The 25,485-nt window shown below is 47.0% G+C and overlaps 1 protein-coding gene across 1 annotated transcript in view; it reads right to left on the bottom strand.

The window, feature by feature from the left end:
* Positions 1-25,485, bottom strand: part of SREBF1 (sterol regulatory element binding transcription factor 1) — a gene marked incomplete at its 3' end in the record, with an annotated part of 42,247 nt that overhangs the window by 10,298 nt on the left and 6,464 nt on the right. The window contains exons 2-10 of the mRNA XM_081840697.1: positions 12,331-12,714; positions 10,957-11,123; positions 10,744-10,872; positions 8,599-8,814; positions 5,997-6,111; positions 5,032-5,219; positions 3,283-3,487; positions 2,518-2,702; positions 242-503 (exon numbers count right to left, since the gene is read on the bottom strand). Of these exons, the coding sequence (XP_081696823.1) occupies positions 242-503; positions 2,518-2,702; positions 3,283-3,487; positions 5,032-5,219; positions 5,997-6,111; positions 8,599-8,814; positions 10,744-10,872; positions 10,957-11,123; positions 12,331-12,714 (1,851 nt within the window). The remainder of the gene's footprint in view (positions 1-241; positions 504-2,517; positions 2,703-3,282; positions 3,488-5,031; positions 5,220-5,996; positions 6,112-8,598; positions 8,815-10,743; positions 10,873-10,956; positions 11,124-12,330; positions 12,715-25,485) is intronic.

Genomic DNA, 25,485 nt, shown 5'->3' with positions numbered 1-25,485 from the left:
AGCCCACCACATGGTCTGAGGGAAGGTGGACTGGCCCAAGGCTGAAAAAGGTTGCTGACCCCTGGTTTAAACCAAGCATGGCCAGACTTGGCCTTCCAGCTGTTTTGGGATTTCAACTCCCATCATCCCTAGCTAACAGGACCTGTGGTCTGGGATGATGGGGACTGTCTGGCCATACCTGGAACTTTAAGCCAAGGAGACGTGGACCCCAAAGGGTTGAAGACGTCTGCTCAAAGCCTACCTGTCATGTGCAGCTGATGCAGTTTGTGGTACACCAGGGCCGCGTCGCAGGCGCTTTTCTGCACATCAGTCTTGAGCTCCCGGTCGCGGAAGAAGCCGCCGGCCCTTCCCGCCAGCCAACGCCCCACCCAGAGCCGCTGAAGAATGTGACGGATCAAGTTCCATAAAAGGCTGCAGGTCAGGTCGAGGTTGGAGGTTGGGAGTGGGCGGCCGAGGGCTTTCAACGCCGTCCATAAGTTCTGGGAGGCCTGAGCAAAATCTCCCTGAAGAGGAAATGAAGGAGAGAATGGACAAGCCTTGTAAAGGATGGAGCACAAAGAGGCTATAACGACATGGAGGAGCAGCTGCTTTGCATCTAGAAGGCCCCAGAGTGAGCAACTCGGTGTGTGCTGCCTGAGACAGGGTCTTCTTAGCAGTGGCTCCCAGTTTATGGACTGCCCTTCCCTGTTGAGGTGTGCCTGTCTCTCTTATCAACAGCTTTGGACCAATTCACCTCTGAAAGGGACTAATCTTCGGATGAACCTGCCTTGCCTCTGAACTTGGGACTTGAAAGCCCTGCTTATCTTTGCTAAGTATAGAAGCAGATGTGTCACGCAGGATTAGTTTTGAGGATCTGATCGAGGACTTTGCAATTAGAAAAAGTAGGAGATAAATAAAGTGGAAGTATACAAAAACAAATATTATTTTCCATCTTACTGTAGGTTTCATTTCATTTTAAAAAATACCATTTTATTTTACTGTTTATTAGTGTTTATATTTTGAATTAGATAAAATATTTTGGTGCCCCCATATATATAAGTGCTTAGGGTCTCTAAAGGTCTTAATCCAGCCCTGAGCCTAGCCCAGACTTGGTCAGCCTTAGCTACAACCCATCATGGCAGCAACAACATTGCCGAAACCCGCCTGATATAGCCTCGCGACCCGCCACTTCAAGACCTATGACCTAAAGCAGGGTTTCCTGAACCTGGGCTCCAACTCCCATCATGCTTAGCAAGCAGGACCAGTGGTCTGGGATGATGGGAATCGTAGTCCAACCACAGCAGGGGACCCAAGTTTGGGAAACCTATGACCTAAGGGAACTAAGCTGAACAAGAGTCAACAGCAAGTCATAGAATCATAGAATAGAATAATAGAATCATAGAGTTGGAAGAGACCACAAGGGCCATCGAGTCCAACCCCCTGCCAAGCAGGAAACACCATCAGAGCACTCCTGACATATGGTTGTCAAGCCTCTGCTTAAAGACCTCCAAAGAAGGAGACTCCACCACACTCCTTGGCAGCAAATTCCACTGTCGAACAGCTCTTACTGTCAGGAAGTTCTTCCTAATGTTTAGGTGGAATCTTCTTTCTTGTAGTTTGGAGCCATTGCTCCGTGTCCGCTTCTCTGGAGCAGCAGAAAACAACCTTTCTCCGTCCTCTATGTGACATCCTTTTATATATTTGAACATGGCTATCATATCACCCCTTAACCTCCTCTTCTCCAGGCTAAACATGCCCAGCTCCCTTAGCCGTTCCTCATAAGGCATCGTTTCCAGGCCTTTGACCATTTTGGTTGCCCTCCTCTGGACACGTTCCAGTTTTGTCAGTGTCCTTCTTGAACTGTGGTGCCCAGAACTGGACACAGTACTCCAGGTGAGGTCTGACCAGAGCAGAATACAGTGGCACTATTACTTCCCTTGATCTAGATGCTATACTCCTATTGATGCAGCCCAGAATTGCATTGGCTTTTTTAGCTGCCGCGTCACACTGTTGGCTCATGTCAAGTTTGTGGTCAACCAAGACTCCTAGATCCTTTTCACATGTACTGCTCTCAAAGCCAGGTGTCACCCATCTTGTATTTGTGCCTCTCATTTTTTTTGCCCAAGTGCAATACTTTACATTTCTCCCTGTTAAAATTCATCTTGTTTGTTTTGGCCCAGTTCTCTAATCTGTCAAGGTCGTTTTGAAGTGTGATCCTGTCCTCTGGGGTGTTAGCCACCCCTCCCAGTTTGGTGTCATCTGCAAATTTGATCAGGATGCCCTTGAGTCCATCATCCAAGTGGTTGATAAAGATGTTGAATAAGACCGGGCCCAAGACAGAACCCTGTGGCACCCCACTGGTCAACGCCCCAGATTACTTGAACCTGTGTCCCCAGTGCCACAACCCTACCACAACCAACACTTCTTTACAGAATGGGCCTCCCATGGAAGTTCCGTCACAGGACCTTTGCTAGACAAGACAACGCAGGAAGCTAAAAACCATGAAAATTGCTGAAAATCACAGATGCGCACACTCACCCGCGCCAAGTCGAGGTCTGCCTGCTTGCGGTGCCTCCAGAAAAGGATGGAAGCCTCTGAATGAGGGCGTGTGATGGGCTCGCCATAAATGAACAGCCGGACAAAGGCTCCCAAAACAACCAGCATGTTGATCAGCCAGAAGACCAAAGTGGGGAGAAGCCACTGGAACCAGGCAATAGGGGTGTCTGTGGATGAAGACACGAGGCATTGTGGTTTAGAAATCCGTCTCTCTTCCTCACAACAGAGAACTCTGGGAATTGTAGCTCTGTGAGGGGAATAGGAGCCCCCCTAACAACTCCCAGCACCTTCAACAAACTACAGCTCCCAAAATTCCTTGGGCGGAGCCATGGCTGTTTGAAGTGGTATCGCAGCGCTCTAAGCATTTCCTGTGAATGTGGCCAAACACACACACACACACACAAGTTCATACTCTCCAACGCTTTTCTGAAGAAAAAAGAGGTGTCCCCTCCAACATTTCTCCCATGAAAACAGGGACATCCTAAGTAAAAGTGGGACATCCTGGGATCAAATCAGAAACCTGGACGGCTTCTGTAAAGCCAGGGACTGTCACTGGAAAATAGGGGCACTTGGTCTCCACATCCAGGCATCAGAGAGTGCTTGCTCCAACGGGGCTGATTTGGAAGCCTAAATATGGCGCTGTGGGGGAAAGGAGGCTGCAGCCTGGATAGAGGAACATCACAAGACATGCCGGCCCCACAGGCCTGCGGGTCCTCACCCCCGGCAAAGACCCTGCCCCACACTCACCTGCGGCCTCATTCTGGCTCTTAATGGTGCGCCCGGAGTGGATGGAGCCATCGCTATCCGAAGGGCTGGCCGAGTGAGAGCCCGCCAAAAGGGAGGAGAGGGGGTTGAAGGAGAGGCAGAGGAAGACGAAGGCACACAGGGCCATGCGCGAGCGATCCAGCATCCCCAGGCTGCCTGGCGAAAGCGCCTGATGCTCTTGCTTCACCTGAAACAGCCACAGACAACAGCAGGTGAGTTTGGGGGCAGCGTGGAGGGAGGACCAAGTTGCCGCCTTCTCAGCCAGGTGGATTCCAGCTGCTTTTAGAGCTAGATATTTTTGGAGTGCACATGCTAAATATTTTGAAATTTTGATACACAAGTATCGGCTGTGGCTCTAATCTGGTGGAACGTTCTGTCACAAGAGACTAGGGCCCTGCGGGACCTGACATCTTTCCGCAGGGCCTGCAAGACAGAGTTGTTCCACCTGGCCTTTGGTCAGGGCACAGCCTGACTCCCTCCTCTGGCAACCTGCACAGAATTTTGCTTAATCGGTTGCCATTAGTTTGATTTTAATTAATTTTTATAATGAAATATTTTTAGAATGTGTGATTATTTGATTGTTTGATTATTTGATTATTGTTAGCCGCCCTGAGCCCGGCTTCGGCTGGGGAGGGCGGGATATAAATAAATATTTTGAAATTTTGATACTCAAGTAATTGTCAGATAGAGAAGCTATCTCTTTTTTTATTTTAATCATTTCCCACCCCTTTGGAATCATAGAAGGAACCCTGAGGATCACGTAGTCCAACACATTGCAATATGCAGCTGTCCTATACGGTGATCGAACCTGCAACCAATTCTTCATTTTGTTCTTTTTATGGAAAGAGGTGGTGAATGAAAGAGGGGCATGAACATAGAAACTGATGAAGGGGGTCCCCTCGGGATTCCAGGAACAGTGATAGTTCCTGTACAAAGACCCTAACGCAACATTTTGCAACCCTAGTGCAAATATTTTGCAAAAATCAAGGTACTTGGAAGTGGGAAAAGCCCTGGAACAGCTGCTACCAATCAGAGGAAGCAATATTGGCTTAGATCAAGGACATGCAGATGATTCACGGAACTCATATCAGGGATCTTCATTGGAAATGGACTTTATATTATAGGCCAAGACATTAATAGACAAGATGTCTAACTGTTCTTATATGCAACAACAGTGGCAAGAGTGCTGTTAGCCCAGAAATGGTAGCAAGAAGAAATTCCGATGAAATAAGAATGGCAGATGAAATTAATGGACTATGCAGAATTGGTCAAAATGACAGGAAGGATTCAAAACCTGCAGGACCAGAGACTTACAGAAGATTGGAAGAAGTATATGAATTATTTGAAGAGCAGCTGTAATCACTAAATTATGCTAGTAGGACTACAAGAAGTTTTGTAAGAAGAAATATACGAAGTGTTACAAAGTAGAAAAAGATACGGGATATTGGTTATGAGTTTGAAATGTAATAGGGAAAATAAGAAATGCATACTAAGAGATTGGACTGGAAAATTTTCAGACTGATGGAAGTCAAAAAAATTGAATAAGATGTAAAAGTAGGTTTAATCACTGTTGAAAATGGTATGTTAAAAAACTTATATAAATTTATATATAAAAAAAGGAAATGGACTTTTGGTTTTTTGCATGGTTCCACTGAGGTGAAGCCCCAGCCCCCTGGTCTCTTCCCAGCCATTCCCCCTTCCACCACCTCCTCCTCCCATTCAGGGTCACACCTTAGTCTCCTCGTAGAAGGGGCTGTCCGGCTCAGAGTCACTCCCGCTGAGGGAGAGGGGGCTGCCGTTGCTGCGCAACGGGGAGCCTGCGTCCGACGGGGGTGGCGTCAGGGTGTCCACCAGCTTGATCCCTTCCTTCGAGTCCTGGGTGTTGCCACCACATGTGGCTACCAGATCCTTCAGGGACTCTGCAGAAGCGGGACAGGCGGAAAGAGCAAAAGGAGAATCCATGGTCACCACAGAGAGAAATGCGCTTCACCCAAAAGCAAGTTCAGCTCCAAGGGCCTTCTGGTGGTTCCCTCACTGCGAGAAGTGAGGTTACAGGGAACCAGGCACAAGGCCTTCTCAGTAGTGGCATCCACCCTGTCAATGCCCTCCCTTCAGATGTCAAGGAAATAAGCAACTATCTGACTTTTAGAAGACATCTGAAGGCAGCCTTGTTTAGGAAAGTTTTTGATGTTTTATTGTGTTTTTATGTTTTGCTGGAAGCCGCCCAGAGTAGCTGGGGCAATCTAGTCATATGATGATAATAATAATAATAATAATAATAATAATAATAATAATAATAATAATAATATTGTTATTATTAAGTTCTGCTTCCAACCAAGAAACATCAATGATTCAGAAGGGGGCAGCTGTTTGCATTTTCCCCCAGGGCAACCACGCTTTTTCTCCTCTCAACAGTCACAGAATCATGGAATTGCAGAGCGGTGGGATCCCCAAAGGTCATCCATTCTAACTCCCTGCAATGCACAAATCACAGCAAAGAACCCCTGGCAGATGGCCACCCAACCTCTGTTTAAAAACCACCAATAAATGAGAGACGACCACCTGGGATCCTTGTATTAATAGGATCTGGCATGTTTTCTGGGTGTCTCTCACAATTTTTTCCTCCCCTCCCCTCCAAAAGTCCAAACTTTTGCAGTTTCCAATCTGCAAAAGGGGCCGAAGGCTGCGAAACTCACTGTTGTTCTGGCTCGCCATTTTGAGGGCCATGTTCTCGGCCTTCAGCTTCTGGTTGGCCTGCTTCAGGAAGCGGATGTGGTCGATTGCTTTGCGCAAAATGGCCGACTTGTTCAGCTGCCAATGGACAGGAAAGGTTGGCACGGTTAGAGGGTGAGCGGAGGGAAATGACAGGCTCGGAGAGGTTTCTCTTTGACCCGTCCTCTTCCTGGGAGGAAGGTTCTCCTGCGCAAGCCCTGTCAAGGCCAACAAGCGGGAGAATCTCCGAGCCACAAACTCTTTCCTGGGGCACCACCAGAGAGCCGCGTGCCACAGCGGCCAGAGCTGCAGAGGAGGAATCGTTCCCTTTGGTAGCCCAAGCCTCGGAGACAGCTGCCCAAAATGGCAGCAAAATCATCCGAGCGAAGGAGAAACAGGCTGAGTGGGCAGGAACAACCAGCTGGATGGAGAACCCCACCATTTCCTAGACAAGAGACCCTGCCACATTTGGAAGGAGGCATTATGTGGCCAAGGGGGTTGGCCAGGCTCTCCCCTGGTGTGGCATCAAAGATGCAGGAAAGGATGGCTGCTGCAAACATCTTCATCAGTGCCGGATTTACATATAAGCTAAACAAGCCATAGCTTAGGGCCCCACTCTCTTGGGGGCCCCAAAAAAATTAAAGGGGAAAAAACTGGATATACGTTTCCAAAATGTAAGATAAAAAACAAATAAAATAAAACCTACGTACAGCAACAGTGTTTTGTGTTGTGTGGGCTCCTATGATGTAAGTAATGGGCCCCCGCCTGCTAGCCTGAGCCCTCAAATATCACTGGTTTGCTCCTTTCTGTATATAGGGTGCCTACATTCTGCATGGAATGTTATGTGCAAATGGCTTTAGAGACCTATTAGGTCCATAAATTACCATATAGCATATATTCAAAACAAAAAAACAGTGACAATTTGTTGTTGACAAAGGACAGCTAGACATAGAAAGGGCCCCATTACCTTCAGTAGCTTAGGGCCTCGTCAAACCTAAATCTGGCCCTGATGCCACCCAAAATGGCTGAACCTCCCCAATTAAGCTCCAGAACCAACAGGGGAGAGCAAAACCTAGCAGTAAAGGTAAAGGACCCCTGGACAGTTAAGTCCAGTGAAATACGACTATGGGGTTGTGGCGCTCATCTTGCTTTTCAGGCCAAGGGAGCCAGTGTTTATTCAGACAGCTTTCCAGGTCATGTGGCCAGCATGACTAAACCGCTTCTGGCACAACGAAACAACATGACGGAAACCAGAGCACACAGAAACGCAGTTTACCTTCCAGAGTGGTACCTATTTATCTACTTGCACTGGCATGCTTGCTTTCAAACTGCTAGGGAGGCAGGAGCTGGGACAGAACAACAGGAGCTCACACCTTCCAATCAGCAAGCCCAAGAGGCTCAGTGGTTTAGACCACAGCACCACCCGCTCCCCTAGTGGAGACAGGGACTCAGTGGCAAAACACATGCTTAGCATCCAGAAGGTCGCAGGTTCAATCCCCCAGCATCTCCAAGAATGGCTGGGAAAGAAACTCTGGGGAGTCACTGCCGGTCAGAGCAGACAATACTGAGCTAGATGGACTGTATGGACTGACTCAATATATGGCCCCTCCCGCCCTATTTATTTTCCTATAGTTAATATAGGTATAGCTAATATACCACTTGATTGCAGAAAACCTCAAAGCGGTTTATAAAGATATGAAGCCAAAAAATTACCGCTAAAAAAAATTACTGCCAAATTTTAAAACATACAGAAAGTTAAAACTGCAATAGCATAGAGTACACTAAAACAAGTTAGAACTCCTACAAACTTTCTAGACATTTGGGTAGGCTTGTCTAAATAAGAATGTCCTCAGCAGGTGACGAAAATAATATAGGGAAGTTGCGTGCCTGGAATTGCAAAGTGTCGGTGTCAGCACATTAAACGAGTAAGTTCTTACAGGTGCGGTTGCAGGTATTATGGGCACCTGTGAAAGTGCCAATGGAAGAACCATAACCAAATTCAGAAAAGGGGGGTTAAGGCAGCTTCACAAAGCCTAAAAATAACCCCCCCACACACACTAGCAAAGGCAAAGGCTAACAATACTAATATCGATATTTCAAAGAGATTAAAACAAAACCTTTCAAAGATGTTAAAAGCACTTGCTAAAAGCAGGCTTGTTTAACCAAGCTCAGCCAGCTAAGTACGATGTTGGCATGCGTTTTAATTTGTCTTTAGCTCATCATCAATTTTTTTGTTCATGTTGTAAATCGCCATTTCTTAACTTTTCATAACTTTTGCAACCCACTTGGAGATTTATTATTTTTCTTACAGTCAAGCGGTATAGGTTGTGAACCACCCTGTGATCTTTGGATGAAGGGTTGTATACAAAACTAATAATAATAATAATAATAATAATAATAATAATAATAATATATAAATTTTATGAAATAAATAGAAAGCCTAAGAGAATTACTTCTAAGAACATTTGCCCAAACAGTGCCAAACCAAAGCCACAAATGTAGGTGCCCAGCGGGCTTCTCTAGGAAGAGACCTCCTCAACCAGGGGACAGCTGCGCACCCAAAATAAAGGTCCCCTGCAGGCATACCTTGGCTTCTGATCCCACCACCAGGTCCTTGAGCTCAGAGATCTTGTCGTTTATGGAGGAGCGATACCGTTTCTCGATGGCGTTGTGGGCTGTGCGCTTCTCACCCTTGCCGTGGCTTCCCAGAGGCTTCCCGGCAGTCAGGCGGTTGATGGGCAGCTTGTCTGTATCCATCATCAGAGGAACCGTTGCCAGGATGGTGCCCCCACTCATCAGTGTCTGCAAGGGAGGAGGAGGGAGAAGGAGCAGTCGTGGGGGGGGGGTCACTTTCTTTCCTTGAATCAGGCAAAGCCACTCCCCCAATACATTCTTCTTATTACTGTTTTTATTTATTATTATTATTATTATTATTATTATTATTATTAATTTATCCCCAGCCACTCTGGGCAGCTTCCAGCAAAATATAAAAACACAAAAACTTCAAAAACTTCCCTAAACAAGGCTGCCTTCAGATGTCTTCTAAAAGTCAGATAGTTACTTATTTCCTTGACATCTGACAGAAGGGTGTTCCATAGGGTGGGCGCCAGTACCAAGAAGGCCCTCTGCCTGGTTCCCTGTAACTTGGCTTCTCGCAGTGAGGGACCTGCCAGAAGGCCCTTGAAGCTGGACCGCAGTGTCCAAGCTGAACAATCGGGGTGGAGACCCTCCTTCAGGTATACTGGGCCGAGGCCGTTTAGGACTTTAACCAACACTTTGAATTGTGCTCGGAAACATAATGGGAGCCAATGTAGGTCTTTCAGGACTAGTGTTATATGGTCCCGGCAGCCACTCCAGTCACCAGCCTACCTGCCGCAACAGGTTTCAGAAATTTCAAAAGGACTTTAAAAGTATTTTTTAAAAAACAACAACAAATAAATACTATTTCCTTAAAACAAAAGATACAGAAAGCTCAGGGCTTGCAGGAGGAACTACACTGCAGAACTCCCTGCCTATTGAAGATCAAACAGGCGCCTCCACCGTACACTTTTCAGCACCTGCTAGAAACCTTTCTCGTCTAGACAAGCCTGCACAGATGCTTAAAAAGCCGAGGCAATTTTAATCCATTTCACTATTTTAACTTTTGTAATGTTTCGAAGCACAGTCGTGCCTTGGATCCTGAACGCCTTGGCTCCTGAACAAATCGGCTCCCGAACGATAGATACCTGGAAGTGAGTGTTCCGTTTTTTGAACAATTTTTGGAAGCTGAATGTCCAGCAAGGCTTCTGCGGCTTCCGATTGGTTGCAGGAGCTTCCTGCAGCCAATCAGAAGCCGCACTTTGGTTTCCGAACGTTCTGGAAGTCAAACAGACTTCTGGAATGGATTCTGTTCAACTTCCAAGATACGACTGTACTGTAAATCATAGAATCAAAAAATTGTAGAGTTAAAAGACCCCTGTGAGTCATTTAAGCCCAGGATTTTCCAAACTTGAGTCCCCAGCTGCTTTTGGACTAAACTCCCATCACCCCTAGGTAGCAGGACCCGTGGTCGGGAATGATGGGAACTGTAGTCCAAAAACAGCTGGACTGCCCAAGTTTGGGCAACCCTCGATTTTATAGTTTTATTTTTTTGTAAACCATGTTGAGGTGGTTGTTGTTGTTTACCATCAAGCGGTGCACACATATTACGGGATGGAAAAAATCATTAACTACCGTATTTTTTGCTCTATAAGACTCACTTTTTCCTTCCTAAAAAGTAAGGGGAAATGTGTGTGCGTCTTATGGAGCGAATGCAGGCTGCGCAGCTATCACAGAAGCCAGAACAGCAAGAGGGATTGCTGCTTTCACTGTGCAGCGATCCCTCTTGGTGTTCTGGCTTCTGAGATTCAGAATATTTTTTTTCTTGTTTTCCTCCTCCAAAAACTAGGTGCGTCTTGTGGTCTGGTGTGTCTTATAGAGCGAAAAATACGGTAATTACAGTGGTACCTCTGGATGCGAATGGGATCCGTATCAGAGCCCTGTTCGCATCCAGAGCAGAATGCAACCTACGTCTGCGCAGCTGCACGTGCACAGGTCACAATTCGCCGCATGCGCACGACGTCATTTTGAGCATCTGCGCATGCGCGAGCAGCAAAACCCAGAAGTAATGTGTTCTGTTACTTCCGAGTCGCCGCGGAGTGCAACCCAAAAACGCTCAACCTGAAGCAACTTTAACCTAAGGTATGACTGTACCGGCATCTGTAGTGATGTCGACTGGACAGCTGTCGTGGTCCCCAGAGTGGTGATGCCAGAGGTCTGGGCTCCCGAGACGGTTGTCAGCAGCAGAGAGTCGGCCTTGATGAAGTGAGGCTGCAGAAGGACCTGCGGGAAGAGAGGAGGGGTCAGTGCGAAGCTTATGCTGACGAGAGGACTAACAGATCCGGGGCCCCCGCAGCCCCTGCTCACCGGCACTTGCTGGATCTGGCGCTGGACGACTTGGGATCCACTGTGGGGAGTCAGAATCTGTTGGGGGGCGATGTTCTGGAGTTGGGTTTGCATTGCCACTGGCTGGTTCTGCTGCGACGTGGCTTGGGTGTTTGGAGGGGGCTGAGGATGCCCTCCTGGCTGGGGAGCTGAGAGAGAAATGTATTTATTTCTAAAATGCATCCATATTCCATCCATTTCTCCAAGCAGCTCAAGGTCCTCCCCTTCATGTAATCCCCACAACAACCCTGTCGTTGCAAGCAAAGGACCAGCCCCCAACATCACCCAGTGAGAGCTCCATGGCCCAGTGGCGATTTGAACCCTGGTCTCCTAGTCCGACGCTCTAACCACTGCACCACAGCAGAGCAGCCCTGCTGAAGCAGAACGAAGGAATATGTAACTCAGCATCCTCTGTTTCTCCCACCAGCCTGTGAAATGCTTCCAGGAAGACCCCAAGCTCCCTGGCAAGTGGTATTCCCAGGTAGACCACCACTGAACAGGGAGGTTTCGTGAAATTATCATGACCAGTGGCCATGAACAGAACAAGACAGAAAGCATCTGCCCATCTGAAACCCCCGGTGCTGAATGCCTTCACCCATTTTGGTTCCGAAAGTAGATTCTGATGCCCTCTGAGATCCCTTTCTGTCCTCCAGATCAGGATAATGATCTGTTTATCATTGGCAGCTGCAACAAAATGGTGCAGTCTTGAGTGCTTCCCTTGACGGTTCCAGCCACTCTGCTCCCCACCCAACCATTCACGATTTTCTGTCTGTCCTCCAACAAATGGATCAGTATTTTTTGGCTGTTTTGCCTCCCCCTCCAAATAATTCTACTTCTGAAATCTTTAGGCCACAGTTCCCTAATCCCTAATTTATATATGGGGCTGATTACAAGCCCCTGTGCATTTAAGAAGTAGGGGGACTGTCATCCGTTGACTTCTAAGGAGCTCTGCAGCATCAAGTCACCTCTAGGGCTGCCAACTTTTCAACAGGCCCCTGTAGCTGTGCCTTTTAAGAGCTGCCTGGCGTGTCAATACAAGCAGGGAAAGACACATGACTCCTCGGTGTGAAAAACTTTGCCTGCTAGTTCCTGAAGATGTGGCAGCTGCTAAGGGCACAGGAGCACACCCAGCTGCTGCTTTTGGTCAGTTGGCAAGCCCAGCCCCCTCTTATTGTATTATTACTATTAACATTTATTTATACAGCGCCATCAATCTGCCTGGCTCTGTGCACAACTAAAATCAAGAAATCCTACCTTCAAAGGGCACACACTCCAAAACAACAAATAGAAACAATACAATAAAAATCAATAGTTTAATTTTTGAAATCAGTTAAGCCTGGGGACCGCACTCCTCACCGGAAACACTGCTCTGATTCAGGAATCCCACCATAGGTTGCGCTGAGAATTGGGTCTGGGGTGCCGGGACGAAACTCTGAGCCACCATCCTGGTTGGCGGGAGCCGAGATGCAGGCTGGGTGGCCGCAGACGGGATAGGCTCCTCCTTAATGTCCATCGGAGTGGGCTCTGTGTTCGAGTTTGCTGCCGTCACTGGTTGGAAGCTTGGTGGGGGTGGAGCTGGGACCTGGAACAAGCTGGAGGAAGGTGAGTTAGCAGCCTCCAGGTAGCCGCTGAACAAACTGGGCCCATGTGGATTGGGCTCTGGGGTGACAGTTGTGCCGAACGACGCCTCGAACAGACCAGGGAAGTCTCCATCTTCAGTGTTGATCAGCTGAAGCATGTCTGCAAAACATACAGAAGGAAGGTAGGCTTGAGACAGGGTTTTCTTTGTACAGTGGTGCCCCGCAAGACGAATGCCTCGCAAGACGGAAAACCCGCTAGACAAAAGGGTTTTCCGTTTTGGAGGTGCTTCACAAAACGAATTTCCTATGGGCTTGCTTCGCAAGACGAAAATGTCTTGCGAGTTCCTGCGGGGTTTTTCCCCTCCCCCCCCTTTTTCTAAGCCGCTAAGCCGCTAAACAGCTGATCCGCTAAGCCGCTAAACAGCTGATCCGCTAAGCCGCTTAACAGCTGATCCGCTAAGCCGCTTAACAGCTGATCCGCTAAGCCGCTTATCAACTGATCCGCTAAGCGCCTAAGCCCCTAAGCCGCTAATAGCGCTAATCCGCTAATGGACTTGCTTTGCAAGACGAAAAACCCACAAGACGAAGAGACTCGCGGAACGGATTCTTTTCGTCTTGCGAGGCACCACTGTACTTAGGAGCCTGGGGTCTGTGAGAATTTTCTGACGAACTGGGGCGAAATGGGCACACAGGCCAGACCAGGGCTGCAATTGCATCATGCTTTATAGCACAGTGGGGATGCGGGTGGCGCTGTGGGTAAAACCTCAGCGCCTAGGGCTTGCTGATCGCATGGTCAGCGGTTCGAATCCCCGCGGCGGGGTGAGCTCCCGTCGTTCGGTCCCAGCTCCTGCCCACCTAGCAGTTCGAAAGCACCCCTAAGTGCAAGTAGATAAATAGGTACCGCTTTATAGCGGGAAGGTAAACGGCGTTTCCGTGTGCTGCGCTGGTGCTGGCTCGCCAGAGCAGCTTCGTCACGCTGGCCACGTGACCCAGAAGTGTCTCCGGACAGCACTGGCCCCCGGCCTCTAGAGTGAGATGGGCGCACAACCCTAGAGTCTGTCAAGACTGGCCCGTACGGGCAGGGGTACCTTTACCTTTACCTTATAGCACAGTGATACCCCTCTATTTAAAAAAATAAAATAATTATTGATACTTTTCCACATACAGTACAATAAAAACACTAATTTAAATAAAGAGGAAACGGAAAAGGAGAAACAAAAGAAAAGAAATTGAGAAAGAGGAAAAAGAGGGAGAGAAAATCACAAAGAACTCTATCAGAGGTAGGTCTTAAACCTTGTCTCACACAAAAGGGCGTGGAGCCTCCCAGCTCTCACCAGTATGATACCACTTCAAACAGAATTCAGAAAGCTCCTTGGCTATGTGACAGGTACTCTTTATATTCAGACACAAAAGAGAACTTTGCCACCTCTTTCTAGGATGTCTGCCTCCCGGGCTGTTACCCAGTTTCACAATTCCCGTTCAGCAGATCACATGGCAAACAGATGCCCGTCTGGGCAGAAGCTTACTGTGTGAGCCAAGGCTTGGCAGGATCATCCCCAAGACACAGCATTGTGGGTCTCTCAAGAGTGCCTGGATCCGATCTCTCAACCATCACGGCTATGGAGTTAAGACCTCCTGTGGCCAACGACCACCTGTGCCAACCTCCACCAATGCAGCCGCAGCACAATTCTGCCAACCTTTGTTTTTTAAATAATATTTATTAAGATTTAACAAAGTCATAAATACAAAAATACATAATGAAGCAAAAAGAAAAGACTCTCAAACAAAAATACAAAATACAGAAAACGAGAAAAATACAAAATACAGGGGGGGAAATTAAAAAGAAAAAAATTAAAAACAAATCCATTTTTGTATAACTTTAGACTCATTAGCTTGTTTCTTTGACCTCCTCACACCTCCCCTTTTTGTATTCCCATTAATATAATCAAATCAGCAAATCCTTGCCCTCTTTCATTTATCTTAACTCTATATCTTAACATATTATAGCCCAATATTTTCATCCACTGTCAATTCATTTTTACATACTTTTTAACTTTGTTGCTAATGCCACTTATTTTCAGTTACAGATAGGTAGCCGTGTTGGTCTGCCATAGTCAAAAAAAAAAAAAAAAAGGTGCTACTTTTAAGGTGCTACTGGAAGGAATTTTTTGTTTTCAATTATTTTCAGTCCAACATCATTTTAACATTCATTAATTTTACAGTGTTTCTGCAGATAGTCTTTAAATTTCTTCCAATCTTCTTCCACCAACTCTTCTCCCAGGTCTCGGATTCTGCCAGTCATTTCCGCTAATTCCATATAGTCCATCACCTTCATCTGCTACTCTTCCAGGGTCGGTAGATCTTGTGTCTTCCAATACTTTGCAATAAGTATTCTTGCTGCCGTTGTTGCATACATAAAGAAAGTTCTATCCTTCTTTGGCACCAATTGGCCGACCAAATTCTGCCAACCTTTGGTCACATCACCAACTACTCCACATTCAAGATCATTAAAGGTAAAGGGACCCCTGACCGTTAAGTCCAGTAGCGGACAACTCTGGGGTTGCGGCGCTCATCTCACTCTGTAGGCCGAGGGAGCCGGTGTAGCTTCCGGGTCATGTGGCCAGCATGACTGAGCTGCTTCTGGCGAACCAGAGCAGCGCACAGAAATGCTGTTTACCTTCCTGCTGGAGCGGTACCTATTTATCTGCTTGCACTTTGAGGTGCTTTCGAACTGCTAGATGGGCAGGAGCAGGGACTGAGCAACGGGAGCTCACCCCGTTGCGGGGATTCGAACAACCAACCTCCTGATTGGCAAGTCCTAGGCTCTGTGGTTTAACGCACAGCACCACCCGCGTCCCTCAGGATCAGTATCCTGCACCAATAGCTCTTTGCATCTTGCATGCCCAGCAGCATAGGGGCTGGAAGTTTGTGATAAGGCAGCCCAGTTTAAGCCAAGCAGGTCTGGGTCAAGCCAGAACAGGATTGCAGACTACGTGAAAAGGACTATACAGTGGTACCTCGGGTTAAGAACTTAATTCGTTCTGGAGGTCCGTTCTTAACCTGAAACTGTTCTTAACCTGAGGCACCACTTTGGCTAATGGGGCCTCCTGCTGCGGCTGCGCCATTTCTGTTCTCATCCTGAAGCAAAGTTCTTAACCTGAGGTACTATTTCTGGGTTAGCGGAGTCTGTAACCTGAAGCATCTGAAACCCGAGGTACCACTGTATTTGGAATGTCAGGTGGGGAATGGTGAGCCTTTTGGGGTTGCAGTAAGGTACCCATTGGGGCAGAACAGAACAGATGGCTGCTGGATCAGGCCAATGGTCCAACTAGTTCCAGCATCCTGACCTCACTGTGACCAACTACATGCCCCCAAGGGAAACCTGCATGCAGGATTCAACCACAAGAATCCTCTCCCCCCCCCTCCCCACTGAGGTTTCCAGCAACTGGCCTTCAGAAGCATTGTTGCAGAGCATAACCAATATGGCTAGTAGCCATCAAAAGCCTTATTCTCCCCCATGAATTTTGTCTAATCCTCTTTCCAAGCCATCCAAGCTGTGTGGCCTCTACTGCCTCCTGTGGCAAGCAGTTCCACAGGTTAACTATGCACTGTGTGGAAAGAAAAAAACCTATGCCATGTATAATTTCACAAACTATCACATTACTTCTTAGGCATCTTTTATCTAAACTAAAAAGTTCCAAATGCTGCATTTTTTCCCTTCATAGGGGAGTTGCTCCACTCCCTTGACCATCTTGCTTGTGCTTTTCTGAACCTTTTCCAGCTCCACAATATCCCATTTGAGGTGAGGCGATCAGAACTGCACACGATATTCCAAATGCTGTCACGTCATAGATTTGCACAATATTGGTGGTTTTGTTTTAAGCTCCTTTCCTAATGATCCCTAGTATGGAATTTGCCTTTTTTTCACAGCTGCTGCTGCACACTGGGTCAACATCTTTATTGAGCAACCCATCAGAGTTGACAAATAGCCTGGCCTGGTATAATGCGGTTTTTTATGCCACACACAACACCTTGACGAAAGTAACTCACAACACAAGACAGCCCTCAGGAAACTGCTTGTGTCAACGTGTCTTCAATGAACTGCTCTGGAAATTTAATTTCAGGAACTTCAGCAAACCTCAACCTGCAGTTTCCAGCAGAACCACCCAAAAGGGCTCGCCCTTAATTTTTTTTTGCTTGACCGATATGTTGAATGCATTGCGTATCGAGTAATTCCCTTGGGACCAGGAGCTTTTCTCATTGCTCAGCGGCTGTGCTTTGCAAAAAAAAACCTGATCTTACCTTGCTAAATCGGAAAATCCACAGCGAGGTGTTGCTTAACCAAGCTTCAATTAAGCAGGTAAAATTGGGTTTAGGCAAGGAAAAGCCGCAGAACAACAAGGAAAGCTCTCAGACCCAGGGGAACTGACCAGTACATGACTGAAACACAGGTCAACACAGGTGTGGATGGACCCAAAGTCAGCTCAGTGCTGCTCCAAAATAAAAATCCAGGAAGGTTCTGCAAAGATGCAGGATGGGAATTAAGCACTCTGCAGATCCGGGCATCAATCCTAGGGCTGAAGAATTATGTGCAACAGAATAGTCCATTTTGCAAAGCTCGGTTATCCAAATCTACATAGCACTAAACTAAGGCACATGCTCCACAAAGCCCTATGTAAATTAAACCCCTTCAGGCAAACTTCTGATACTTATTGGAATGCCAGCCCACATGGGTGCTATCAGAGTGACAGCACTCAGAGACCCATCCCATTTTCAGATTATAAGGTTGGTACCGCTCTCCACACTTCTGAAAAGCAGAAGCAAGTTTTATTTCTTATTTATTTCATAAAATTGATGCGCTGCTGAAAAACCCGAAAGCAGCTTACAAAATTATAGAAACAAGAAAACCAAGGGGAAATCACAACTTTAAAACATACGAAAAGTTAAAACACTAGAGCAGATTAAAATTTAGCAAAAAGCCTGCAGTTTTGTTTTGTTTTGTTTTGTTTTTTAAAAAATATATTATAGCCCAGCCTGCAAACAATTGTAGGAAATTGCATGGAAACAATTGTTTCATACAAACATTTTTTTTAAAAATGTGTTTTCATTCACTCTTAGGGGTTAAACAGGGAGGTAAGTTTCCAAAAATGCTGACAACTTTGGCATCTGCCTCCATTGGCATCTGTACCCTCAGTGCACATGCACACAAAAGCTCATACTGTACCAATAACAATCTTAGTTGGTCTCTAAGGTGCCACTGGAAGGAATTTCTTTTTTGTTTCGACTACAGCAGACCAACTTGTAACCAAATCTGGAAAGTTCCTAATGCAGATGAAACACCTTTGCCTGCCCTTGCTATACCACCCGCCCACCCTGCCCTCTCCCATAGCTGTCAACTCTTCCCTTTATTTAAGGGAAATTCCCTTATTCCCAATAGGATTCCTTGCAAGAAAAGGGAAAAGTTGACAGCTATGCCCCCTCCGCCTGAAATCCAGAGTTGTTCTCTATGGTGGAGGGAGAGTGGAAAAGATCCTAGCGTCTCTTCCACGGGCATCCTTTCTTCCGCACCACCTGGGCAGAAGAGGTGAAGCAGGCAGTACCTGGAAAGGAAAGTTGTACCTTCTAAAGTGCAATCCATCCTTCCTGGCTGGTCCAAAGGCAGCCCTCCCCTGACCCTTCTTCCACACCTGGGGGGGTGGGGAGGAAACGTGCAGACAGTGCCCTGTTCTGGCAGCCTCGCTGTGCAAAAAGTACAACTCTGGGAACTGCTAGCTCTTTTTCTATTTTTTTAAACCCAGCTCTCTCTCTCTTCCCTCCTCCCTCCTCTTTTCTGGCCAGCCTCTTCCCCCGCCCCTCCTCCTCTTCCCTCCTCCCCCCCCCTCCCCTGGCTGGAATGAGAGGGTGGAATTGTGAATCACGGATTTAGCATGAGGTGATCCTGCTTGGCCAATCAGGGCCGGCCCGGCTGCCAACCACCCTGGCGCTGGGTCTTTTAGCCTTGCTGCAGACTCCAAGGTGAATGGCACCCGGGGTTACTGCCGGGCATGGCAGATTAACGCTTTCCCTGCCGGCTGAGGGGGGGTTACTCTAGGTCAGCTGCACACGCTGGAGCCGGAACCTTTTCAAGAGGAACCGTAAGAGTTGGAAGGGACACCCCCACTCCCACCCCAGGGTCATCTACCATAGTCCAACCCCCTGCAATGCAGGAATCTTTTTCCCAACGTGGAACTCGAACCCTGGACCCTGAGGTTAAAAAGTCTCACGCTCAACCGACTGAGCTATGCGCGCAGACTCAGGCCACATCCACATCATATATTTCAAGCATTGTCATAGCACTTTGAACAGTCCTGACTTCACCCAGAGGATCCTGGGAGCTGTAGTTTGTTAAGGGTGCTGAGCGTTGTTAAAGGTAAAGGGACCCCTGACCGTTAGGCCTAGTCGTGGCCGACTCTGGGGTTGCGCCGCTCATCTCGCTTTATTGGCCGAAGGAGCCGGCGTACAGCTTCCGGGTCATGAAGCCAGCATAACTAAGCTGCTTCTGGCGAACCAGAGCAACGCACAGAAACCCCGTTTACCTTCCCGCTGGAGTGGTACCTATTTATCTACTTGCACTTTGACATGCTTTCGAACTGCTAGGTGGGCAGGAGCAGGGACCGAGCAACGGGAGCTCACCCCGTCGCGGGAATTCGAACCGCCAACCTTCTGACCAGCAAGTCCTAGGCTCTGTGGTTTAGACCACAGCACCACGCCACCAGCGTCCCACCGAGCATTGTTAGGAAGCCCCTATTTCCCTCACAGAGCTACAGTTCCCAAAAGGGGCAGCCCATCCATGAGGCAAGGGGAGGCAGATGGATCCTCAGCGGAAACAGATCCCAATAAAGGTCTTTATTCCACCCCGCCTCTCCCTTGTTACTGATGTAGATCTTAACTCATCCTTTCTTTTCTGGCAAAACACCATTTTGGGGTCTGCCTTGGGTGTCAAAATATATTGACCTGGCCTTGATTCCCTGAGTCATAAAATTATAAAGTTGGAAGGGACCCCGAGGGTCATTTAGTCCAGCCCCGGCAATGCAAGAATCCTGCCCACAGCTCTGCCCCTGGGTGGGCTCGAACCACCAACCTTCTGCTTAACAGCAAGTCACACTGACCCCATTGTGCTGTCTTCAGATGGAACTCTGGGAATTGTAGCTCTGGTAAAGGAATAAGGGGCTCCTAACAACTCCCAGCATCTTTACAAACTACATTTCCCATGATTCTTTGGGGGAAGCCATGACTGTTTAAAGGGGCATAATAGCGCTTCAAATGTATGGTGCAGAAGGGGCCTTTAATCCAATTCCTGGCTTGCTCTTGTGCTTTTAACAGCTCGGTGTACAACAACAAAACTTTGTACAAATCCCCTCCATCTGCCTTGCATGAGGTTGCGAAACGGCCACAAAGACACCCACTCTGGCTTATTCCTGTGTCCACAGTGTCTTACGGAGAAAACCAGTGGAAGAAGCTTTCCCTCTCCCAGGACTTTGAGCCAGCCTCTGCAGATTAAGCTGCACAGGAGCTGGGGTGGTTAAAAAAAGCTGGCAATCCCAGCAAACCTCCAGCCACTTGAGCCATCGCTGCACCAAGTACTGCAATAAAAGAAGGAACCATTTTTACTGTTACAGACCGAAATTTGAGCAAAAGGTTGCCAGACAAATGTGGCCTCCATGAGTCTCTGTCACAACACTGACTCTGCCATCATAGAAGCACAGAACTGTATTGCTGGGAGGGGCACAAGGGGTCATCTAGTCCAACCCTCTGCAACGCAGGAATCTCAACTAAAGCATCCATGACTTAACTCTTGACAACAATTTTCATAGCAGAAATCATGCAGTCATTATTTCCCTTGATCATGTGTTGTATGAAGGAATATTTTCCTTGCTTTCCTCTGTGACTGATCAATTTCTGAACAGCCCCAAGTTCTAATATGGTATGCCCCGCAGAGGACCTTAAGGTCCACAAATGACAACACTTTGGAGGTCCCAAGTCGCAAGGTGGTTAGATTGGTCTCAACTAGGGCCAGGGCCTTTTCAGTACTGGCCCCAACTTGGTTGAACGCTCTATCACCAGAGACTAGGGCCCTGTGGGGCTTGACATCTCTCTGCAGAGCCTGCAAGACAGAGGTGTTCTGCCTGGCCTTTGGTTTGGACTCAGTCTGACCCTTATGTTTCCCTCCCCTTATGGTTTTGATCTATGGGCTACTATTAAAATGAGGCTGCATTTAAAACTGTATTTCAACCCGTATTTTAAATTGGTATTTTTTCCCCTCCCCTATTATGTTTTTATTGTGATTTTACTGGTGTTAGCTACCCTGAGCCCGGCTATTGCCGGAGAGGGCAAGGTATAAATAAAAAATTATTATTATAATCCGGGGAATATAATTCCACCTCTTCAAGGATGTTGCAAACATTGATCAATCCCACTAGCACCAGCACGTCATCTCTCTGCTCATCCGCCCCAAAGGATTAGTTTATCCAACACAGGCCGATTAGATTATTTCAATCTCCTAAAAGAGCCAGTAAATGTCTCTTCTGCCTTTGGCGTTGCAGCGTCTGTACTTTGGAACTCCCTGCCAATTGACACTGGGCAATGCCATCACTGTATTCTCTCTTTGCCTATATAGACACAAGGTTGGTTGTTGTTGTTGTTTATTAAATTTGTATATCTGAAGATCTCGGGGCAGTCCACAGCATAAAGACACAAAATAAAAACAAAAAATACATTAAAAAAGTACATTTAAAAGGACATTGAATGTTAATCAGCCCGAGGCCTGGTTGAAGAGAAATGTTTTCACCTGGTGTCTAAGGATGTATAATGAAGGCATCAAGTTAGCCTCCCTGGCTAGAGCATTCCACAAGTGGGGAGCCATCGCAGAAAAGGCCCTGTTCTCAAGTTGCCACCGGGGGGGGGGGGGGAGGCATACAAAGAAGGGCTCTGATCACAGGGTCCAGGGCACTTCAAATGGGGAGAGGCAGTCCTTGAGGTTACATGGTTTATTGTGTTTCCTTGTTTTCATCTGTTTTTAACCGCTTGAAAATATTTTGTTTTTAACTGTATTTTTATTACAGATGTGTTTGCCACCCTGGGGTCCTTTGGGAGGAAAGACGGAAGATCAACATTTTCATTATCGGGAGAGTACTGCCAGAATCAAAGAGCTGGAATAGTCCTCCAAAATCATCTCTGCCAACTCTCTCTGCTCGTACAGAAAATTTAGGGAGAAGGTTCATTCATAGACGGGTTAAAACTGATCAAAGAAAACTGAGCAAAGCAAGGTCCAGAGACAGAAGAACCTGTATTTTACTAACGCGCGGGAAGAAGAGAGTTTGAACAGACTGAAAGGCTGGGAATCCACAATTTATCTATTTTTTTGTTGCAATGGACCTCTTGTGTTGTTTAGGATGGACAAAGGAGGTGCATAAAAGGAAGACACTGGGGTGTGTGTGTGTGGAAAGGAACAAGAGGAATTATCTGTCTAAAGGGGATAGGGAAAATAAGAACGCAAACATGAACTTAGTCACAGACAGCAGCAGCAGCACCCAAACACACCGTCCTGCCAAAGGCAGCCTCCCCAGACACACTCTGCCCTACTTCCAAAAATGGGACCTGCCCTTTGTCCCATGTCAAAGTCCGCCCCCAGAAAAGCAATGGCTCCAGGTAACCTCCTGAGAACACAAAGGTGTGTTTGGCTTTTCCCAACAGCTGATTAGCAATACAGACTTGCCAACAGGGACAACCACCTCTGCTGTCAGGGATTAGGTACCAGATGCATGTTTGACTACAACTCCCATAATTCCTGAGTATTGGCCAAGATAGCCTGGGGTTGATGGCAGCTGGAGCCCAATGGCATATCACTACTCTTGCCGGGAGGTTGGACTCTGGACCAAAAGAACAGTTCAGCTTTGGATTGCAGGTGGACAGATTCCTTTTTAAATGTTCCCTCTCACTATTATTATTATTTACTTCAATAATAATATAGTGGTACCTGGGGCTACATATGCTTCAGGTTACATAAGCTTCAGGTTACAGACTCCACTAACCCAGAAATAGTAACTCGGGTTAAGAACTTTGCTTCAGGATGAGAAGAGAAATCGTGCTCCGGCGGCGCGGCAGCCGCAAGAGGCCCCATTAGCTAAAGTGTTGCTTCAGGTTAAGAATCGTTTCAGGTTAAGAACAGACCTCCGGAATGAATTAAGTTCTTAACCCGAGGTACCACTGTAATTGAAAACCTCCCTGTGTGTAGTAAGCTAGTAAGGTAAAGGTAAGGAGACCCCTGACCATTAGGTCCAGTCGCGGACGACTCTGGGGTTGCGGTGCTCATCTTGCTTTACTGGCCGAGGGAGCCGGCGTACATCTTCCGGGTCATGTGGCCAGCATGACTAAGCCGCTTCTGGCAAACCAGAGCAGCGCATGGAAACACCATCTACCTTCCCGCCAGAGTGGTACCTATTTATCTACTTGCACTTTGACATGCTTTCGAACTGCTAGGTTGGCGTAGTACTGTACAGCAATAAGGCTGAGCTGCAACCCTGGTGCGCTAATTTTCTACCTGCAGATAAGATATATTTAACAATTTTTAAAGTTTCATTTAATAAAATGTATATGCTGCAAGGAAAAACTCCTCTAAGTGGTTCTCAGCAATATTCAGTTGTTGAAATCATCTGTTAAGAAACAGTTAACAACAGGCATTAAAGTATTTAAAAGATTAAAATCAGCACTAGCTAGAAGGCAAGAGAACACACGCAACTTCTATAGATCTGAAAAGGATTGCCTAAGCAAAACCATTTGAAATGGGAGCTAAAAGGAGTTCAGCGATGGCGCCTGCCTGCTGTCAACCGACAGGGAGTTCCAAAGTATAGCTATTAAACATGAGAAGGTTGATTTGTTATCATTGTGGAATATTATGGGGCACCCATAACAAGCTGTGCTTGTTCTGTCAGTGTGTATGTGTGTATATTTAGGATATTGTTCTAAAATGGAGTCTAAAGTACTACAGTTCTACTTTGTCAGGACTGAAACCACAACTCTACCAACCAAGCTCCAAGCCTACTTGATTAGCACCAAATCCATCCAACACAAACAGACAAACACACACGACTGCATCAAATTGGACACTCCCTCTCAGGTGCCTAATTCCAACTGCGTCCCGTAACACCCAGTGTTGCTCTTAGGTGCAGGTTGCAAAAGAGCCCTGCCAAATTACTGAGGGAGCATTACAGACAGATTTATTATATTTCACAAGGGCAGGCAGATGAACCACTCTGGGAATTGTAGTTCTGGGATGTGAAACAGTCATAGAATCATAGAATCATAGAGTTGGAAGAGACCACAAGGGCCATCGAGTCCAACCCCCTGCCAAGCAGGAAACACCATCAGAGCACTCCTGACATATGGTTGTCAAGCCTCTGCTTAAAGACCTCCAAAGAAGGAGACTCCACCACACTCCTTGGCAGCAAATTCCACTGTCGAACAGCTCTTACTGTCAGGAAGTTCTTCCTAATGTTTAGGTGGAATCTTCTTTCTTGCAGTTTGGAACCATTGCTCCGTGTCCGCTTCTCTGGAGCAGCAGAAAACAAACTTTCTCCCTCCTCTATGTGACATCCTTTTATATATTTGAACATGGCTATCATATCACCCCTTAACCTCCTCTTCTCCAGGCTAAACATGCCCAGCTCCCTTAGCCGTTCCTCATAAGGCATCGTTTCCAGGCCTTTGACCATTTTGGTTGCCCTCCTCTGGACACGTTCCAGTTTGTCAAGTGTCCTTCTTGAACTGTGGTGCCCAGAACTGGACACAGTACTCCAGGTGAGGTCTGACCAGAGCAGAATACAGTGGCACTATTACTTCCCTTGATCTAGATGCTATACTCCTATTGATGCAGCCCAGAATTGCATTGGCTTTTTTAGCTGCCGCGTCACACTGTTGGCTCATGTCAAGTTTGTGGTCAACCAAGACTCCTAGATCCTTTTCACATGTACTGCTCTCAAGCCAGGTGTCATCCATCTTGTATTTGTGCCTCTCATTTTTTTTGCCCAAGTGCAAAACTTTACATTTCTCCCTGTTAAAATTCATCTTGTTTGTTTTGGCCCAGTTCTCTAATCTGTCAAGGTCGTTTTGAAGTGTGACCCTGTCCTCTGGGGTGTTAGCCACCCCTCCCAGTTTGGTGTCATCTGCAAATTTGATCAGGATGCCCTTGAGGCCATCATCCAAGTCGTTGATAAAGATGTTGAATAAGACCGGGCCCAAGACAGAACCCTGTGGCACCCCACTAGTCACTCTTCAGTCAAGCCCTCGTCCCAAGGAACTCGGTGAATTGTAGCTCTGTGGGAGGAATTCGGGTCTCCTATCAATTTTCAGCACCCTTAGCAAACTACAGCTCCCAGGATCCTTTTGGGGGAAGTCATGGCAGCTTATAGTGCTTTGATACTGTTTTAAATTTATGTGTAGATGGGGCTAAGGATAGAAGAGCAGGCTGAGGTTCCCAGTATTTTCCCAAGATCTGGCCAATCCGTAGGGATTTTACTGCCCACCAGTCAGAGTGGTTGGTGCTACACTGCCTGGCTGCACAGTCTCCAAACATCCTTACAGTGGTACCTCGGGTTACATACGCTTCAGGTTACAGACTCCGCTAACCCAGAAATAGTACCTCGGGTTAAGAACTTTGCTTCGGGATGAGAACAGAAATCGTGCAGCGGCGGGAGGCCCCATTAGCTAAAGTGGTGCTTCAAGTTAAGAACAGTTTCAGGTTAAGTACCGGACCTCCGGAACGAATTAAGTACTTAACCTGAGGTACCACTGTATTTTACTTTGAGGAGAGATGCTGTGTTGGGGTGGGGTTATTTTGACTCTTGAACAATCTGCGTGTACTGTATTTTTATTTGCTACACTTTTACTCAACCCG

The sequence above is a fragment of the Podarcis erhardii genome (genome assembly GCF_964252035.2).
Source record: "Podarcis erhardii genome assembly, chromosome: 14".
NCBI classification, from domain to species: Eukaryota; Metazoa; Chordata; class Lepidosauria; order Squamata; family Lacertidae; genus Podarcis; species Podarcis erhardii.
Note: the sequence above shows the minus strand (reverse complement) of the source record. Positions and strands in the feature narration are given on the sequence as shown.